The following is a 20,268-nucleotide window of genomic DNA, read 5'->3' on the forward strand; positions in this document are numbered from 1 at the left end:
TAACTTCACAAAGCCAAGGCCTATTAAATACTTCTCATTAGTGCAACAACTGGTAGTTTCTTTTTGGCAGCAGAAAAAGTGTTTGTTTGACAATGGGAAAGTCAGTGAAGATCTAAGAAGAAGAATTGTAGTTTTACACAAGTTAGGAAGATCTCTTGGAGCCATCTTTAAACACGGTCTGGAAGAAGACCCAAACTGCCCCCCTCAAATGAAAGGAAATTGGTTAGGATGTTCAGGATCAACACAGGTACTACTTCACTAATGGACTGAGAGAGTGCCAACCAAGAAAGAAGCCCCTGCTCCAAAATGAACACCTTCAAGTTCGGAATGCATTCTTGGGAAAAGCTTTATGGTCAGACTAGAAAACAACTGAGCTTTTTGACCACAGGTTTGGAGACGTAAAGGTAAAAACACTGTGCCAACTATCAAGCATGGTGGTGGTAGCATCATGCTCTGGAGATGTTTTACTACCAGTTGTACTGGTACACAAAGTGGATGCAGTAATGAAAAGGAAAGACTACCTTCAAACTCTAGACTTCACCACAACAACACTGGCTTGGGAATGCATAAAGGAGGCTAACATTAAGCTTCTGGAACAACTTTCCCAAAGCCCTAACCTCAACCCTACTGAAAATTAGTGCTAAAAACCAATTTAAATGAACTCTATTAATTCTGCAAGAAATAATGCTCAGTCATCTGACCAGTGGATACTGAAGCATCTAGCTGAGGTGCAGCTTGCTAAGGAACATTTAACTAAATATTAGTGGAGGTCTATGTATATATTTGAACCTCTGTGTATACTTTTGATCCTCTTCAGATTAGAGAAAAATCCAAAACATATTCAAACTTGTGAATTCAATTCTTGTTTTTTAAAGTAATTAAAGTCGTATGCTATTCAGTAATTCTATCCTGGAAAAAGAACAATTGAAATAAACCACAAAAAGCCCCAAACTGTGACATTCATGCTAAAATTAGCAGGGACTAAACACACTTGGCTTATGATTGTTATGACTTACTGTTGAGGTGATGCTGTGGCCATCACTAGTCATCTGCATTGAGATTAGCAAAGGAGAGTCCTCATCACCCCATGCTACAGCCCTGTTGAAACACACACACAACCATGATGTAATGTTACTGGCTCCTAAAGTAAGTCTGCATTTTTCTGAAAATAGTAGTTGACCTTCTTGAATCTGAACTGACTGGATTTCACATTCTTGTTTGTCCATCTTGTGGCACCCATTAAGGAGCCAAAAATGTGGTGCTTGTACCTCAAATAAGTAATTAGATCACAGCTTGAAAACGTGCGATATTTATAGGGCAAACAGTCTGCAGCGGGCAGGCAGCAGCTGTTGCTGCCAGATTAAATCAGCATGTTAGTTTATCTTGGTAATGAAATAATAATATCATACATGAGTGAGTACCACAAGGGGAAATTCTCCTTTCTTACTTCCTTTTCATGAATGTCAAAAGTCGGACTCCAGCTACTGATGGACTGCCGGGACTGGTAAAGATCAAAACCTTTGTTCCTCCCGTTGAAAGAAACGCTGTTTATGTTTGCTGCTCTTAATTATGCCAATGAATAAAGCAATCCTAGTGATACCACTTTAAAAGTCAAAGAATTATCAAGGTTTAGAGTTATCGAGCATGAATCTTGGATGTTTTTTGAACATCTGAGTCAGAAATTGCTCTTCACTTGCTATTAGATAGTGAGTTTGCCATTTTCTCGTGTTTTGCATATGTATGGTTCTTACTCCTTTTCCTTATATAGCGCACTTAATGCAACCCAAAGTTCTGTAGCAGTAATAGTGCAAATAAGTAGTAAATCTGCAGTGTACCATGAGGGCCCCACTATCCCTATCCGAGCACTGTATACAATCATGCTTGGCACTGAAATAACAGATGGACGAGAGAAAAGAGTGCATAAACAGCCATAAAAGTATTCATTTTGGGAAAAAAACGTCTGTTCCATTTAAACACTTTGATAAAAGGCTAAATGAATTGTGCTTTTAACACACCCTGAACTTTCTAAAGAAGAAGTAAGAGGGACTGAATGAGAGAATGATTTCATAAAAAAAAAATTAGTTACATCTTTCATGTTACTGCATCTGTGATAGATTGGCAAACTCTACAGTGTGTATGACAGATACGGGATGGGATAGACTCACGCACAACCACAAGCCTGAACCTCAGATAAGGTGAAGAGGATGGATGGATGGATGGATGCATGGATGGATGGATGGATGCATTCTGGACAACAAATATCAACTTTATGGCCATGGAAAAATTCTGGGGATGGCCAATTTATTTTTGGGCTCAGTGTCTGCAATCCCAACAAAACTCAGTATCAACTCCCTACTGCTGGTGAGAAATATACCACTTTTACATCAAATAAAATTGTGATTTGCCTTAAAACAACTAACAAGTTCTGCAGGGTCTGGGGTCTGTATCCAGTGCTGTATCATTATTTTAGATTTTAGTTTCTTTCTCTGTCACATTTCTTTTTGTTTTCAGTCACTGTTTTGTGTTACTAACCAGAACTGCTTGGTTAAGTTTAGGAAATGATGCTTCTGCAACATGAAGAACATGTTAGAGTTCCATTTTACGTTTGGGTAGGATACCAGAGTCACAAGCCCTGGGTTAAAAATATAGTAAAGAGGAATAGGAGGGAGGAGGAGGAATCTCTGAGTCTCACAGCTGTTACTTTAAAACTAATACACTGTGGAGCATAGCTACAGCTAAGTGTGATACGTTAGACATTTTTTCTTGTGACTGGATTCCCATTGAAATCTTTTTCAAGTCAAACCAAAGAGCCAGACTTATCAGCTGATCTTAAGGTTAGGATTCATAAATATATTACACCAACTCAGGACAAAAGTACATACTATTTGTTTGTATAGTGTTTGCATACTATCTGACTGGAAATGACAAAAAAAACTCTAAAAATACTTGGAGAATATCCTCTCACATGTGACATTAAGCATCTGTTCATGAGGAACAACCTTTCATTGGCACAGTTGCAGATGCCTTATCAACTTTAAGCACCTATTTCAACATGTGCTTTTCTGCTGTTTTATGATCCCTGTCCAAGCTTATTGCACTTGAGGGTCAGTATCATTACCTGACAGACTGTGAAAGCCAACGCTCCTGTCAACAGTACTTCCTTCCTGTGGACAGATTACAGTTTACTGCATGCGATATCTGTGTATTATCCAGCTTTAAGTTGAATTTGAACTCGTTTCTGTTGCTGTGTTGACTATAATAAGACACATATTAATTTATTTCATCTGATTCATAATGAGTCTTAATCCTGGCTTAAAAAGTAAGTAATGCTTTTCTCGCTCTGACCTGTCCAGACTTACGTATGTTTTGAACTTGTACATAACATTTACTAGACATGAAAAATATAGTGGCGCTGAACAAGTGGGCTGAAACAAAACAGACGTGACAAGAAAAGTTCAATGTGTCTTTTATCAAATGCTCCACTTCCTTAAAGCAATTAGAGAGATAACATGACCCAGGTAGAGTACACCACCGCCGCTGCATCCTGCTTAAGATTATACAGTGCATACCATTTGTACTTACAAGAGCCGAGACATTTTGGGGGGGGGGGGGGGGGGGGGGGGTTTCAAACACATAAGGGACTCGTGAGGATAGATTATTTAAGAAATAATGTTCCTGAATCACTGTGTCTTTATTTAAAAAAAAAATACAGGCATTGATTTGAAGTACCTTGCTAGTATGGGGTTGGACCCCCTGTTGCCTTCAACAGTGCCTTAATTCTTCATGACACAGGCGCTGGAAACATTCCTCAGATCTTTTGGTCCATATTAGCGTGACAGCATCACACAGTTGCTGCAGATGTTGCTATCATGCATAGAATGCACCTCCCCTCATCAAATCCCAAAGGTGCTCTATTGCAGTGAGATCTTGTAACTGTAAAGCCCATCTGGACATGTTCAATAAACCAGTTTGAGATTAGTTGAGATTTCTGACATCAGAAGATAGGTAAATCTTCTGGGGGCTCATAAAGAGATAGACATGGTCAACAACTACAGCTACGCTTATTCATTTTAATCAGCTGAATGTGTGCCCACTAAATATCCCCCACATCATAGCTTCACCGGCAGCCTGAACCATTGTTACAAGGCAGGATGGGCTGCGTTAATTTTAGCCTCAGTTTCCCGTTCTTAGCTTACAAGAGCGCCACCCAGTGTGCTCTTCTGCTGCTTTGGGCAATCTGCTTCACAACTGATGTGTTGTGGGTTCAGAGACGGTTTTCTGTATACCTTGATTACAACAAATGATATTTTTGAGTTTGGGTCATGTTGCTGCAATGTGGTTGGCTGGTTAGATATGAGCAGTTGAACAGCTGTACCTAACAAAATGGCCGGTGTAAATCAAAATTGGGGCATTTCAGGCCGTAAAGCATAAATAATGAAATAAAAGTCAACTTTTGTAGACTGTAGCTCAGGTGGTAGAGCGGGTCATCTACTGATCGGAAGGTTGGTGTTTCGATCCCTGGCTTCCCTAGTCTGCATGCCAAATATCCTTGGGCAAGATACTAACCCCAAATTGCTCTCCGATGCACCCATCGGAGTATGAATGTGTGTGCGGATGTTACTTAGAAAGCACTCAGAAAAATGTACTTGTGCGAATGGGTGTGAATGTGTGAATGTACAAGTTGTGTACAGCGCTTTGAGTGCTCAGAAAGAGTAGAAAAGCGCTATATAAGAACCAGTCCATTTACCATTTACCATTTAGAGGCCCTGTAAATCGTAGCTTTTCAAGAGAAAATACCTGTAACCCTGCTTCTTTGCTCACAATCATACACCTGGCCAATTCAACAGGCTCAAACAAGTATACTAACACCTTTAGCTGGCCCCCGGCTCATTAGACATCTGAGCACGTACTAGCTAAGCCGATTTTCCGTAATCTGTAGCAATTACAACATAAAACCACTGATTACAGACACAGTAAATATAGGTGAATGTCACATTCCTGAAGGAATAATTCAGCTAAACAATGGTGCACAGATTGGATGGTGTTCAGCTTTACATTCAGCCCGTGTTCAATAGTCAGCTGAAATTTAAATTGTTTGCATCTTAAATGGTGTTCACAGCAAACTAATCAGCATTTTTTCCTCTTTCAGCCACAAACACACTCATATGCTATCAACGCCACAACAGCAAAACAAACACAACCCACCCTGCTAGTCGTTGCTCACTCAGTTACTCACATGTCGGAAATGAGAAAAATAGTTGCTTAATCTGGAATTTCCTCCAAAGGGAGGAAAGGGAGAGGAGAGATGAGCCATATTTCTGACTGCAATTTTCTTGTATGATGTGAGTCCAGGGGGGGGTGTTTTCACAGCTCACCGTGTCCATTTCACATCTGACTGACAGCCAAACAGAACAGGATGAACTCTGGAAAGCAGAGAGCACGAAGGCACTAGATTGCTTTTATGTCTCCTTTTTATCTGCTACATACTCAACAGTTGACAATGTTAACATTTATTTAATGTTAATATCACCGTCACTGCCATCATAGGCTCTGAGCCTAAATAAAAGGAATATGGCAGGTAAACAGCGCTCCATGTCTATTTATTTCAGTTGCTTTGGCTCAATAACAAAAAATGTGTCATTCCTACATTTGAGGAAATGTAATGTGCGTGATTCTTTGTGGTCAACACAGACTGAGCATTTTAAAACATATTCAATTCATGGGCACGAAGGAGCTGCAAGGGTCAACATTTGATGACCCCCAACAACTTATCAGTGGAAAAAGAAGAAGAGTAAGGATGTGTTAGAGAAAGACAGAATATAGAAATATAGACAGATGAGGAAGAGTGCAGAGGACGGATGGAGCAAACAGTGCAAGAGAGAGCATTAGCTATGAGGACGATAAGAATTTGTGGCCAAACAAACAGAGGGTGACAAGATGTCCAGTGTTTTGTAACTGCAATATACTAACGCACCCAGCAGGGTGATATTTTGTTTCCAGACTACTTTTTGTAACAATGGTCTACTGGGGTTTTTTTTTGTTTTTGTTTTTATTTGACATAAACGGTAGTAACCAGACCGAAAAGCAGCACACATTTCGGTGCTTTATTTCGGTGCTTTTTTTCCCCCTGAGATGTCACACACTTTGAATTCTAGCCAATCATTTTACCTTTGCAAGCGTAGTAGGTGGGCCCAGGTACGTACATTCTTTTAGAGCAAAGCTACAGATTACAAATGCCCAAGGTGAAGCGGTCAAAAGTCTGGCTGTACTTCACAGCAAAATATGCAAACTCAGCAGCCTGCAACAAGTGCTTTAAGGTGATACTGTGATACTGTCAAAGGAGGTAACACCTCAAATCTGATGAAACACCTGGCGACGTATAGCGTTTTGTTAAAAGCTGAGCACCGTATTTGATAGCTTGCTGCGAGACCTCACACCGTGCACATCTACTGTGCTGCCTGTAATCAGACGCGGAGTTAGCAACATCCCCCAAGAACCGGAGGAGTACAGTCCTGGCCCCTAGCCCTGCCAGTGTAGCAGAAATGATGACGGATGATGATGGCAGGATCTCTGAGTGAGTAGCTTAATGTTGTTCGTGTGTAATTTACGTTGAGTAGGCTAACCACGTTATTACATTAATGCAGATAAGGTGAACTAGCAAACACCGTCGTAGTTACATGCAGCTGTCTTCTTGTTTGATGGCAGATACTCCCTTCACCCTGGCCAAAAAGGCTAAAATGACCAAAGAAAAAGTGGAAAACAGCTAAACATGAGAGGTTTTTGGACAAAGTTTTGTTTTTTTTTTCCATTGATTAAGCACTGCTTCCAGCCAAGAGTGATGCCATAAATCCCCTATAGCTGCAGAAAAGGCTAATATTGTTATCTTTTTACAAAAAAACAGTTAAACATGAGAGGTTTTTGGACAAAGTTTGTGTTTTTTCCATTGATTAAGCACTGCTTCCAACCAAGAGTGATGCCATATATCCCCTATAGCTGCAGAAAAGGCTAATATCGTTATCTTTTCACAAAAAACAGCTAAACATGAGAGGTTTTTGGACAAATTGTGAGTTCTCCATTCTTTAAGCACCGGTTCGAGCACTGGTTCGAGCACCAGTTCGAGCACCGTTTAAGCACCGGCACCGTTTCAAAAGTACCGGTTTGGTACTGGTATCGGATAAAACCTAAACGATACCCATTCCTAGTCAGCAGTGATGTGGACTCTGCACCAGCCTGTTGTGATGAAGCGAGAGCTCAGCGTAAAAGTGAAGGTGTCGAAAAAGAATGAGACTGGGGATATAAGTGGCAGACTTTACTCTGAACGGTGGCTGGACTCCTCAGTCATCCTTGTCTCAGCGTTAGAGATGAGGGTGAGGAGTTTGGCCATGCAGAGTAGACCCGTTGGTTTACTCTGGTTCGGGCATCTGACCAGGATGCCTACTGGGCACCTTCTAGATCAGGTGTTCCAGGCATGTCAAACCAGGAGGACTTCCTGAGGCAAACCAAGGACACACTGGAGGGATTACACCTCTTGGCTGACTTGGGAACACCTTAAATTGTGTCCCAGACTTAGATAAGTAGTAGAAGATGGATGGCTAGATGGTGCACAAAAGAAAGAGCATTTCTCATTCTCATTTTTCCATTTTTTTCCGTTCTGGAGTAACTGGGCAACGGACTTGACTTAGTGCAGCTGTTTGTGATTTACAAGAGCAATGTTATGTGGATCTGCCGGACATCCTCCTAAATAGGTAGACAAGTAACAATAACAGCAGAATAAATGGATGTCTTTGAATGTCAATACAATTTTTTTATCCTGCACATGGCTTCAAAATACACCAGGAGTGTTTTAGCTGCAGAGTGTTTAGATCTACATGTGATCTTTTTTTAAAAAAGAAAGAAAGAAAGCTTCTTTATGCAGTTCCACAGAGCAAACTCCAGAGCTGAAAAAGGTGGAAGCAGAAACAAAAAGCTACTGTTCCTTGGGGTGCCGCTTGAAGCCAGCTCCAAAAGGCAGTCAGCTGACTCATGTTAAAATGTCTAAATTTACAGCATTAAAAAGCATATTTACAGCGCAGTAAGAAATATATAGTTTTGAACTTTATGGGTAATTTACCCCTGATAAAAACTCTGATTGGAGTGAGTTTTCATCAGCATTTTTAATGGATTATCTATATAAAATGCTATCATTTTATTAGTCCATTTAGTAGCACTAATTAGCCAGTATGAGTGTTTGTGTGTTCCCCTAGGCAATTTATGAGTGCAGCTTGCTAACCAAGCCAGTTAGCATTAGCTGACAAATTAGCACTCCACCGTTTCATCCAAACAAGTTAATTTTAGCCAAAATCGACAGTTTAAAACCAATGACTGGCACTCATCTTTTATACTGTCTGTATCCTGTTCCTGCGTTTAACTTCCTGGCACACCCAACTGCTTCGTGAAGCTCGATGTAGCTTCTGTTTAAAAAACCCCAAAACAAAACACTTTTTTTATTTTTAAGGGAGAAAAGCCACTTCTGAGATGCACAGTGCTACATGTGTCGGAACTCCAAGCATCATGTTGAGAGCGTACGATGAGTCGGTATATTGTAGTGTAGTGCTCAAGCTGAAAAGTCCACACAGAAACAAAAAAGTTGGAGGGTCCACAGATGTCTGTGCAGACAAAATTTGCGTCACTCAGACTCGAAGTGAAGTGGGCTGTTTATGAGAGCACTCAAAGCACTTTTATATTACTACCCACGTTCAACTATTCTGACACTCACACTTTGTTCCATGAACTTTAATTGCTTTATCTGTCTACACTCTGACAGTAATGGATGCACAATTCAGAGCCTATCTTAAACATGTGCATTAGACGAGCCAGGGACCGGTAGACAAGACTTGTTGTAGTAACAGTACCAAACTGTTCTGTGGAAATAGACCTACTATGTGCCGTAGTGTACTAGATAATATATAGGTAGGTATCAACAGACAAAACTCTCTTGGATAGTTCAAAGTGAAGGATTGAGACAAACAGATTTGTGCTGAAATGGAAGAAGAAATAATCTAAATAATAATAATAATAATAATAATGAGTGAGAAAAGGAAAATGAACTCAAAAATCAACCCAGTACCCACAGGTGGTTTTGAGATGCAAGCACTGCGTGGCCTACAACATCATAGCACAGCTATACAGTACAAAATGAAGATAAATAAATATCACATCATATACACGCACAACTTCAAACAGATCCACGTATCTTCTCAATACAAACACCTTTATGTCTTAATAGATGTAGACTGTATAGATGCAGACAGAGGGTGAGTGACAAACAAAAACAAACAGGCAGTCACATGATGTAGGAGAACTGACTGACTCATCTGAACTGAGCTGCATTTAGAAGATGCTCACTCGCCATCTGGGCATCTTCCTGATCTGCTGGGCTGCTCAAAGTGAAAAAAAAATGAATATGTGGATATTGAAGTCCACCAGGTTTTTGCTCCAGTCAAAGATATCCCTTAAAAGACACAGAATCACTTCTGTGATTCTTGATTTACGCTGACAGTCACTATTAAATGTGTGTAAATACTAAAACACCTCTTCAAATGCCAGAATACGGGACTGCACAGAAATGCAACAAACAATTAGAGGTCCATTAGACTTTTGGAAATGTGCTTGTTAACAAACTCTAACTCTATATTCAATGCTAAGACAGTAAGGTAAAGACAATCTAGAACAATCAATGTGACTAACTGTAGTCTTCTTTATCGAGCAATCACTTTTGTCACTGTAAGCTGTAAAATTTACTTCATGCTACACTTACAAGCTCTCTAAAAGTGAAGGTTTCCCAGCATGTGTAATAAAATTTAAATAATTTGTTCTGACAAACGTGAGCTAATGCTATTATTTGTCAAACATATGAAAGATGCAAATGTTCTTTTTCTGCTAAACAGCAACAGCAGTGTGTGGAGACCATTGTACTGCTTATAAAGCAGTAAAGGCAACTAATTAATTCCTCCTTAATTCTCACTTGTCTCTTGTCAGGTGGGACGTAAATACTTCTCACATATTCTCACACCTCTGATTGTGAGCTTGTTGAATCGTTTGTGTGTGCCCATATGCACATTTGTTTGCTTGCTTGCATGTGGAGGAGCAGCCTCTCGCTCCATTGCCGAGGACACGTATCATGATCTTCAGTCCTTCATCCTGCAGTTTTGTTGGAGAGTAAGGTCTGAGTAAGCAAACTGCTGCTGGGGAGGCTTTTCTCACCACCTGAAGCTGTGGAGTGCAAGTTAATATTAACGATAGCAAGAAAATATCAGATCTGGCATTCATTCTATTAATTCAGTCCCATATTACACATCCATAAATCTATAAAAAGATCATTTTGTTTCATCTGTTTTTCCCAATTAAGTCATTTGCCTGTATCCAAATCCAACCAAAGTGATTCTAGAAAAGCGCTTACAGTATAAACGCCAACATGCCAGCCACCTACACTCACACACTGTGCTGTAATCCTCCGTGCCACCCAGCTCCCCCCTTTCAATACTACTTGTGTGTGTCATAATAATTGGAAATGAAATGTAAACTGGATAAATTCACACCCAGTCAGGAAAACAGGCATTTTACACAAAAAAAAAGACAAAAAATGACAAATGAAAAGTGAATATATTTTTGGATGGATGGTGCAAATCCACGGTAGATCCATTTGTGCTAGTTAATTAGTACTTTGGTGTTTTATTAGCAGTTACTCTGGGTATTGAGTGGCTTTGGGAGCTGGTAACTCTGGTTCTGGTGACCTAATTTACCACTACCATATAAATGAGTTCCTCAGATTTACCCTAGTTTTTCTTTTTCCAAAATAAAAGCATAAAATAATGGCAAGTTTTAGGAAACTAATTAACTTTGGGCTGATGGGAGGAAATAAGACACTGAGAGATCTACATACTGATTCTATATTCTGATTCTGATTCTGTGGTTTAGGGCTAACTGATGACAATAAAGAAACTGCAGTGTACCAACTTGCTTTTGTTTCCCTGTTTCGTTGCACTTCTTTTGTTATGAGTCACTGTGCCATTTGCTTTGAGGACATTAGCTTTTACAGGCTATAAACTGTTTCAAAACAAAACTACTTCTGCACTGGTATCATCATGCAAGCAGGCAGGAGGCATAGTCTGTGGTTTACTGGACAATTTTCAGCTGAATTATGACTAGTACACATACTTTACACACAATCATTGTGAAAAGCTTGTGGCAGCTTCAGTGACTACATGCGGATCTTCATAAATCCTGTCATCTAACGCTATAGTCACGCTATGCAAAACAGTGAATGGGGACCGCAGCATAACAAAATTACTGCATCGATGTGCAATGAGTTTGCAGTCCGGTTTCCGTTAAAACGGTTGTTTTAGAGACAGGAATCAGGTCTGTGACCTGTCACAGTCAGATGGTGAAATGGCAACGAAATGGAACCAATCTGAAATCAGTTTGTGATTGAATGTGCTCAATGTGGCAATCACACGCAATCTGTTTGTGACCACAGAATGATTAACTGTGATAAACAGATGAAAATCTGTTGCCATTTACATACACAGAAATTCACATTAACTACTCACAATGAACTGGTTCTTATATTGCACTTTACTATTGTAACTAAGTGAGCACCCAAAGTGATTTATACAACATGCCTCATTCACACAAGCACTTTTTTCTACCTGTGCTTTTCTATCTAACAACAGCATCTCGGAGTTCAGCATCGTGCCCAAGATCAAAGGGATCAAACCACCAACCTGCTCTACCTCCTGAGCTACATACAGCCACTCCAATACTCGACGTCCAAAAAGCTGTTCGACTCTGATTGGTGTGCAAGTACCTTGTAATCAAAAGCTGGTCACCTTAGTTACTTGCAATCAGTCTACAACAGCAAAGAAATCCAAGACAATTTTTTCTCCAGAACTACTGGCTCTTAATAGACTGTTGAATTGTCAGATTTTCAGTGACCAGTCACAACACTGGTATCTTTGGAACTATCAAGAGCCACAATTTTCCTTTTGTTAGAGAGCTATAAACTAAATGGACCACCTGATTTTTAAACTATAACTTACCATGCTATACAGCACTAGTATACAGTACCCAGTTCTTCAGAAATTCAGAAAGAAACAAAAATCTGTATAATATTTCACAGTAAATCAAATCCAACGCATACTCCACTCACAAGCTTCTTTCTCTGTTAACAAAAGCTCTAAAGATGTAGCACTGATGTCAGAACAGGACAGTTGGTCTGGTATTTTTATAACCAGCTGACATCTACAAACAATTCGCTTTTTGCTTTTTTTATTTAACATCGCACTTAGCAGCCAAAAATAAGAAAAAATAAATTGTTAGAATATCAACTACAGCTGAAAACAGATGAACTCCACTGATAACTATAATTACATGTTTCACAAAAACTAAGTTCTCAGTCAACTTCCAGTTCTCAATTGATTCACATTCATTTGAGAGCACATAGTTCCTCTCTTTCATTTCAGAGTTATACTATAAAGAATAAAACCTCTTTGATCATCTGTGGAGCACAATTACAACACTCAAATTAACATCTATACGTGATTCTGATATTCTAGTAATATTCTAATATTCAAACCCTGTCCTCACAGCGATCCCCTAAATCACACACTAGTGTGCTACATGCATGACTGGAACAAGCTGCAAGTCTAAGCACATGGAGTGTGTATTGTGGATAAAGCTATGTGGGTAATGGGTTGTGAGCGAGTAATCGAGCGTGTTCGTCACAATCAGCATGCAAGCTCAGAAATGAAAAGGGGAAGAATGGACAATGAGTAAATAATACAGTACTATGTGCAGCATATAAGCATGCATGCACAGAGGCTGTGTGGAAAAGGCAGGCAGGCTGTGGAAATCAAACATCAACCAAGTGCCATCACCTACTTTGGACCTCCCCGTGGATTTAGTTCGTTTTTCTCAGAGCGCTAGTGTCGACTTCACACTTACAAGACACTCAAGGAAACTATTATGCAATAAAAGGAGTAACAATACCAAGAAAATAATCTTCTTATCAAAAAATTAGACCAAATTAAAATTAGAAATGATAAAGGAAACAACTATTTAAAAGTCATGCTGAATGACATTAATTCAAGCATGTTTAATGTTTCACTTTGCTTTGCATGGCCTTCTTTTTAACAAAGGTCCATTCATTGAAGCTGAACTCCTATCTGATGGTCCATTTGAAGTTCTTCTTTCACGAAATTTTACTGCAATAATATTTAACTGAAAAACCGATACCATCTACTGTATATATCACCAAGAATAGAAGCATGTAACAAGCTGTTTCCAAGTAACTTTGCATCTCTCTACAGAATAAAAAGTCTCATTCAATTTTTCTTGGAAACACACACACAGTTCCAATACACAATGATAACTTTTGCCCTGTCTCCCTGATGTGCAATTTGATCTGCTCTTAACTTTGTGCCATGACCAAAAAATTTAGCATGGGTGGGACTAATAAAGGTTTATCTTATCTCTTATCTTAAAATAAAAAAAATAAATTTTTCCAGTAATGAAACTCTACCCTGTTTTGTAGTCACAGGATTCTTTTACTGGGCATTTTAATCACAAATCTGACATTTAATTCTTGTTGCACCAAACACGAGGCTCACGCTCAGGTTTCACTTCTGCACAGCAGATTATTATCTGCTTTAGAAGCTCCCTCACCTAGATTAGTATCTGATAACAGTCAAATTTGGAAATGATGACCATGTTCGGTTGTCACTGGAGCGTGACAAGCGAACATCAGTGACCAGGGATGTAGCTCAGTCGTTTACTTAGTGCAGGCTACTTTCAGGCAATCTTCAGAACACTAATCAGCTGTCAGCAGTGTCATTCACACGTATGTCTAATAAGTCACCATTATTTATTGATTTATCACCATACATAACATGTTAAGTAATCAAAGAGACCAGTATTACTATGCTACTTACTATGCTGATGCTAGTTCAAGTGTAGCCAGTGGAAGCTGTTTTTTTATAACCCAGACAACAATAAGCAAAATCAAATGACTTGTGTTTACTGGCTGTAAAAATGTAAAAGCATTTCCAGTTTTTATTAGCAGTACACCAAAACAAAGAACTTACAGTATATCTGTGTTGACAGTAGTCTGTTTACTATAGCACATATTACGATAAGCTATCTTTGTCAATAAACTGAGATGCAAAAGACGGATATGGGTGAGGTAACACTGATAATGAATGAGTCCTGGTCCATGCTGGGAATCAGGCTAATGAGTTGGCATTTGTACAGATGGCCTAAATTTAGCCTGAAGGCGGTGGCTTTTTTCTACATGTCTGTAGAGAGTGGCTAATAAGGACAGTAGAGCAGGTGATGGGAGAGCCAGGAAACTAACTATTTCTGGGACCGTAAAATATTAAAATCTTGTTTGACTGCTGGAAGGTCACTCTAGTTCACTCACTGTCTCTAAACACTATCCTGTTTCATCTGCCCGATTCACCTTAAGACACCCATACCTGTAATCTGGTCAAGGCTTTCAGTCTGCTGGCTGCTGTCCAGCACTGGATTTGCACCTCCCTTAGGAGTGTGAGTTTTCTTCTAATATAAAAAAATATATAATTTTTTTTTTTTACCTTGATTTATAATTTTGGTACCATATGTTATCTAATAATAGTAAATTAAAATTAATGCTTTGATTTCTAAATTTTACTTTATGTTCCTATACCAGATGCTACCAACGATACAGGATTGGGGGTATTTAGTCTTAAAAACAGACAATGACGCTCTAGTGGTCCTTATTTTTGAAGCCACGTCAAGTTGATTTATTACAAGAGAGTGGAATTAAACAATGGCTGATGCATCCTGTGTGCAAACAATGTACACCCAGATGAAAAAGAAAGTTCCTCACAGGACTTTATGTAGTCCTGTGAGAAAGTACATATACAATAACTGCTTCCATAAGAATTAAGAGGGTGGAAAGCAGCATGGTACTGATCATCAAATCCACTTGATTAACTGATCATCGACAAATGTGAGCACCTGCATCAAAACAAAAACTTTGGGAGGTTGCTAGTCTGGAGCATTCAGGTGTGTGTTAAAACAATGCGCAGTCTTCCCAGAAGTGGATGTCCGGCAAATTCACCCCAAGTTCAGACTGTGCAACGCTCACAGAAACTAGATCAGTTCAAGAGCTACATCTCAAAATCTACAATCAGTTAGCATGTCAGCAGTACAACAGTAAACGGTAACATTAGAAAAAGACTAAATGCAGCTGGGACTAAATGCAGCTCCAGCCTCCACATAAGGCAAGACCAAAGTGTAGATATCTTGCCACAGTAGATGTCACCGCATCATATCTGATGAAAAACAAGCACACTACATTATCATAAATACCTTAAATAAATAAATACCTGGGAATGCACGTTTGTGTCCGCGTGCGCCTGTTTGTCTGTGTCTATATGTCAGGTTGGGTGTTAGACTCAACTTCTCTGGGTACATCTCAGGCCCTCCAAAGTATGGAGGCCTATCTCCCCTCACCACACTCCCTGCCGGTGGCTGATGCCCTCAGACGTTGGTGTGTTGGTAGTCCTTGTCGACTGGGGCTGTGCGCTCATGTATGTACCGGCTCACTCCTGGTGGCCGATTGGCGGGGCCTGGCGCCTGTGGCCCGGCTGGGCCCCTTCCGGGGGATGGGATGCCCTCAGGCCTCTGGCCTCTGGGCCTGAAGCTCGGTCCTCTCTGACACAGCTGGCTGCCGGCGGAGCCCGCGGGCACGCCACTGCAACCCCCTCTGGCCTCTGCTCCGTAGCTGCTGGGTGACCTCTCGTTTGGGGCTCTACTCAGCTTTTCCCAGGAGGGTGGCACGGTTCCCCCCCTTTTGGTGGTCCTCCTCGGGTTCTTGTACTCTGGGGCCTCTGGATATCTGGGGCCTGGATCTCCTCCATACCTGCTTCATACCATGGGGGACAGGGCTATGGCTCCCCACACTCCCTAGCAGATCGTTACATGGAGAAACCTTTGGAATACAAGCGTGCTGATCCACACAGTTATGCACACAGGTGTACACACGGGTGTTGACAGACGCGGACTACACCTTTTTTTGGCTGCTGCCTCAAAGCACATTGTGCGCTGTTTATCTTGCATGCTGAACAATATCGTTTAATATTTAGTATCTACTGTTATCTACTGCTAGCTAGTTTATTGTGATGATGCTGTTTTTATTATGTTGCTCTTTTTTGTTTGTTTTCTCTTCTTTTTTTTTCCCCAAACAGGTGATCCAGGCGTTTTGTTTGTTTTTCTTTCTTTCTTCCCCCCTTTCTCACCGTCTCTTCTCCCCTCTGGTTTTCTTTCTCTCCCTCTCTTTCTTTCATTCTTTCTCCCTGTCCTATCCCCCAGTCATGTCTGTCCCGTTTGTAGCAACCGAAAATAAAATAAATTCATAATTATAATAAAGGTCAATCAAATGGACCAATATGGCAAGGCCATGATGATCCACTTGGTAAAATAAATCCGCTTGGCATCTTTCTTGGCCTTAAGACAACAATTCTGATGGCTAAAGATCCAAACGGGACACAAAAAAAAAAAGGAAAAAAAAAAAGAGCTACATCTCAAAATCTACAATCAGTTAGCATGTCAGCAGTACAACAGTAAATGGTAACATTAGAGAAAGACTAAACGCAGCTGGGACTAAATGCAGCTCCAGCCTCCACATAAATTAGATAAGGCAAGACCAAAGTGTAGATATCTTGCCACAGTAGATGTCACCGCATCATATCTGATGCACACTACATTATCATAAATACCTTATACCAACTGTCAACATTATTTGGGTTTGGAAAAGTTCTCAAAGAAGTTCTTTGATCGACCTTCAGAGCCCTACTTGCACTCACTGAGATGCTAGTTCAAGTACAGTCAGTGGAAGCTGTTTTTCCAACCCCACACAACAATGAACAAAGTCAGTTGACATTTGATTTGGGCTTGTTTAGCAGCCACGGGATCTGAGCATCTTGCAGTCACTGCAGTCGACCATGTCGACATTCTAGAGTAAGGCAATCTCTCCGAGAGCTAAAGGTTGGCTGAAACCAAGTCATGCAACAGGGCAATGATCCCAAGCACAACAGCAACTCTATAGAAGAATGGCTGGAAAATGGGAGAATCATGGTGTTGCAATGGCCCCCCACAATGTAAGAGACTGAAGTCACACAGAAAACTATTACGAAACTATACTCAGGGTGGTTCTACAGTACAATCTACTGGATCTTGGCATTTTACAATAAATAAAGGCATGACAATAAACCATGCCAATGTTTGCCACCTTGATATGAATATCAGTTTCCAGTGTGGACTCAGTAAAGATGTATCTGTCACCCCTACTTTCAGGCAGTGTGGAGCATTATGACTCTTTATACTGACCCACATTATCAAACACATCCCCTCACTCAAATCGGGAAATACCTCAAGTGAGTTCATCAAACAAAACCCTGCTTGGCAAATCCAGTGCAACATTGAAAACAACCTGCTGCCCTCATAAAAAGTCACAAAGTGATTTACTAAACTGCATTCAACATACTCCGCTGACAAAGACTTTCCCACAATAAAAGGCACATAAACATGATTAAACACCCTCACAAAACTTTTATAGTAGCAGTAGCTGTTGGTTAGGTTGTACGTAGTTAATCAAAAAAATTTTGTGCAGAAAGCTTCTCCAACCCTGTCACCAAGCAAGAAATTTGATTACACTCAGTGTCAGCATTTTTAAAACTCTTCCTTTCAACATTTTTACACAACCTGCCCACTAGGTTATGTTATGGTTATGACTATTGCTGATCACACATCTGTAAAAGTAGGCAGGCTCTGGTCTTTATGAAAGTTAGACCTGCCTCCACCACCCAGACCTTCCTACCACCTCACACCGCATCAGATCTATTTTCTGTAGATACTGGGCTGAATGTTTGTCATTTACATGAGCACATAATCTACTTTTGTTTTAAATTACTGCCTGGGAGGCCTTTAGAAAGTCAGCTTTTCATGTCTTTAAAAAAAATCCTGTCCTTAATTCTCTCCTTAACAAAGGCACACAGACACACATTTGGTGTAACCAGCGCAGTGTATCAGAACACTCATTTTACTGTAGAGCACTATTACATTGTTTACAGTCAATCAAAAGCTTAATCAAGTGAAGAGCAGCCTCCAGCAGCTGCTTGGCATGCTGAAGTGCATTCAGTAGATGGTGTGTGTATTTTAGTCCAGCCTCAAGTAGATCTATATGCGTGCATGGCTCATATTGTTATATAGCAGCAAAGGAGAAATTAGTGCATCACCTCTGTGATGAAATGTCACTAATTAGCTCCCTGTTCCTTAGTAACTGAACAACATTTGACCTTTTCATGTGTCCCAACACAGGCACTGAAGCTTCAATGTCCCCTCATTAAGCACATCGAGTGCATGTTTACTCATCCATACACTAAAGCTGACGCACCTCTAAGTCAAATAATAGATGTTAGGTCATAAAACATGCGATCGGCGGTGACCAAGAAGAAGAAGTTCCCCTGCATGAACTTACAGCAAAATGAAGAAGAAGAAGGGTGGCATACTAAATGTTAGAAACTAATTCACAAGAAAATAGTATGCAGCAAGTTGAGAAAACAAATAGATTCTTAGAGCATGTGCATGGGTAAAGAATTAAGATGGGAAAACATAGCTGTGGCCTCATCTTTTTTTTTTTGCTCACAAGCAGGTGATAAGCTGCAAAAAAATTATAATTCATGACACTGCATGGTGATCAGGCATGAATCAAGGAGTGACAGACAGGCTACTGAAATCATAAATGCATCTTCTTTCATGATGGAGACTGGATTGGTTACTTTGTCACTCACATAGTCTATTCCCACAATGTGCCAATCACTCAGCTTGACAGTACGGATAAGAAAATACAAGTTGATGAGGTAAGTCTCTCCTTTGGGTGCATGAGTGGAAAAATCCGAGAAAAAAAGCAGCTGAAGGTATACGGATGATGAATACATGTAAAAAAAAAAAAAAAAAAAAAAAAAAACAAACAGCTGTAGAGGCACAAGTTGTTCATTCTTTTTGGCTAACGAATGTGTGGGAAAATTATAATTGATGATAAGCAGTGGTATTCACACGAGAGTCAAGTACTTATAGAGAGGCTTAGATTCAAATTAAAATCAATTTTAAGGCTGGAGACAGGATTAGGGTACTTGGCTGGTCAAGCAATCCGCAAGATGTCAGTCGGTGTGATAACGGTGATAAGAAACTCCAAAACAAGAACATCAAAATAAGAAAAAAAAGTTTACATTTGCGTTGTTCTCTTTGTTATTATTATTGATTTATTCATGTTTGCTTGCTCTCGACAGTAGGTGTGTGTGAAGTTGCAGTGAGCACACGGTATCCCTCTTTCTCTTTGCCAAACTTTTAAAAAAAAATGTTCATGTGAGGCTCTTACCTGTGTCGGGCTCCACGCCTCCCTTGCGCACAGTCAAATATTCACCCTCTGCTCGTGTATTCCCCTTATATTCCTACTGACATGTCAGAAATGTGAAAGCTGCCGCGAGCCCGGCGAGTCCGATATGCACGGGCTGCAGACAAGTGACCGTCCCACCAAGAGAGAGAGAGAGAGAGGCGGGGTGATCGTTGCCGCCATCGCGTGGCAAAGGGGGAAACTGCATGCTATAGTATAGGACATCATATTTTACCTCTCTATCTCACATAATTAGAAGATACTTCACATTTGCCGTGGTCAAAAGCCTTCACTGTACGTGCTTCTAAAGTCAGGCTTTTTACGCAGCTGATGTGACGAAAGAAGGTTAACCTGTTTTCACACCCGACGGGAAGGGGCGTTTCTAAGATTTTTTTTGACCGGGTGGCACGGGGCGGGGAGGGGGGCAAGAACGAGAATATTTAATCAAAACAAAATCAGACGTGGAAAAAAAAAACAGTAGTGCAGCAAATATACGAAACATACTTGGATATATGTTTTTCAAAGTGGATGACAATATGCAGTAAAGTTTACAGTCTTGTGCAGCTCAGTGCTGAGGTGTTTGATGAAAATATTTAATCAAACACCTCAGCACTGAGTTTTACCTACAGTTTTTCAGATTCAAATGGAAAAAGTGATTCTGTGTTGTGTCTGGGTTAGGGTTATATATCACATTTTTGTCACTTGATTTTTGGTGCATCATTGCATCCTGGTACCTTACATTTCCCTTTACCCTCTCTCACACCCACAAACTTGCACACATGTCATCATTTATATAC

At 40.2% G+C, this 20,268-nt stretch overlaps 1 protein-coding gene across 1 annotated transcript in view; it reads right to left on the reverse strand.

The window, feature by feature from the left end:
• The window catches only part of si:dkey-247m21.3 (5-hydroxytryptamine receptor 4), a 54,105-nt gene extending 34,501 nt beyond the window's left edge, over positions 1-19,604 (reverse strand). Inside the window, exons 1-2 of the mRNA XM_035909841.2 lie at positions 19,457-19,604; positions 1,017-1,098 (exon numbers count right to left, since the gene is read on the reverse strand). Of these exons, the coding sequence (XP_035765734.1) occupies positions 1,017-1,039 (23 nt within the window). The 5' untranslated portion in view covers positions 1,040-1,098; positions 19,457-19,604. The remainder of the gene's footprint in view (positions 1-1,016; positions 1,099-19,456) is intronic.
• Between the last annotated feature and the right edge of the window lie 664 nt (positions 19,605-20,268).

The sequence above is a fragment of the Neolamprologus brichardi genome, chromosome 7, assembly GCF_056152115.1.
Source record: "Neolamprologus brichardi isolate AB-2024 chromosome 7, ASM5615211v1, whole genome shotgun sequence".
NCBI classification, from domain to species: domain Eukaryota; kingdom Metazoa; phylum Chordata; class Actinopteri; order Cichliformes; family Cichlidae; genus Neolamprologus; species Neolamprologus brichardi.